Here is a 1009-nt window from a genome sequence, read left to right on the forward strand (position 1 = left end):
AGAATGCATTTCTATTAATATTTGCATTCTGAAGCACAAGGTGTCATTCATACCCAAGGGGACACTGCTAGAAAATACCTGTTTCATTTGCCCCTCTGATACTCCTCCCCGGTAGTAAATGATCCGAGTGGGCTTGAAGCGGGTGGATTTGTAGAACTGGATCAGCAGCTCCCGCACCATGTTAGTCAGGTCCTGGATCACTTCCTGACTGTACAGCAACTCTTGGGAGGTCTCCTGACGGGAGGTCTGCACACGCACTGTGGCGCAGTAGCGACTAGGGTGGCCATCCATACTGCCTACCACAGCAGCAATAGATGGTTTCTTTCCATCCCCAGCAGGAGGGTGAGTGACATCTGCCCCCAGAAAGATCACTGGTTGCTGGAATACGGAGGGCCTGTCCAATTTAAAAAAAAAAAGGCTTAATCAAAAATGGCAGGAAAGGGAAAACAAAATTACACCTAGCAAGTCATCTGACAAAGAAAGTTTAGGAAAATAGGTTGAAATAATCTCTAGAACCAAAAGCATGCTAGACACTTTGCAGAGAAATCAAAGAGTTTATGACCTAGAGAGGGCAAGCAGGGAAAATGGGAAAGGCAGTACCCAAAAGCAGACTGAAAGGTGAGATTACAAGCAAGTAACTGCCACAATTCACCTGCTTGCCCATTTCACTTCTCTCACTTGTTAGAGGTGTTCCATATGCAATAAGGCAGTAAAAAATAAATTCCCTTGCTGGAGGACAATATTAAATGCAAGTATCCACAAAAGACTAGAGCTCTAGTCAATCTGCTGCATGTAACTGAGAACCTAGAGAACCTCAGAGCTCTGCCATCTTATTTTACTCTAGCCTTTGGCACAACCCTTTTAGTCAGATCTCTAGGCAGATTTGAACTCCCAAGGTGCTCTTTACCAATTAACATACCAAATAGTGTCACATAGTTTCAGTGCTCAATTAGAATGCATTCTCATTTGTCTTAGTTTCATAGTTGGTAGGGTCGGAAGGGACCTGAGC

At 44.2% G+C, this 1009-nt stretch overlaps 1 protein-coding gene across 1 annotated transcript in view; it reads right to left on the minus strand.

Annotated features, from left to right (window-relative positions):
* Positions 1 to 1009, minus strand: part of LOC109294023 (protein argonaute-4) — a 41835-nt gene that overhangs the window by 16182 nt on the left and 24644 nt on the right. The window contains exon 13 of the mRNA XM_019512211.1: positions 79 to 394. Coding sequence (XP_019367756.1) covers positions 79 to 394 — 316 coding nt within the window. The remainder of the gene's footprint in view (positions 1 to 78; positions 395 to 1009) is intronic.

The sequence above is a fragment of the Gavialis gangeticus genome, unplaced genomic scaffold (assembly GCF_001723915.1).
Source record: "Gavialis gangeticus isolate Ggan-Ray unplaced genomic scaffold, GavGan_comp1, whole genome shotgun sequence".
Classification (NCBI taxonomy): Eukaryota; Metazoa; Chordata; order Crocodylia; family Gavialidae; genus Gavialis; species Gavialis gangeticus.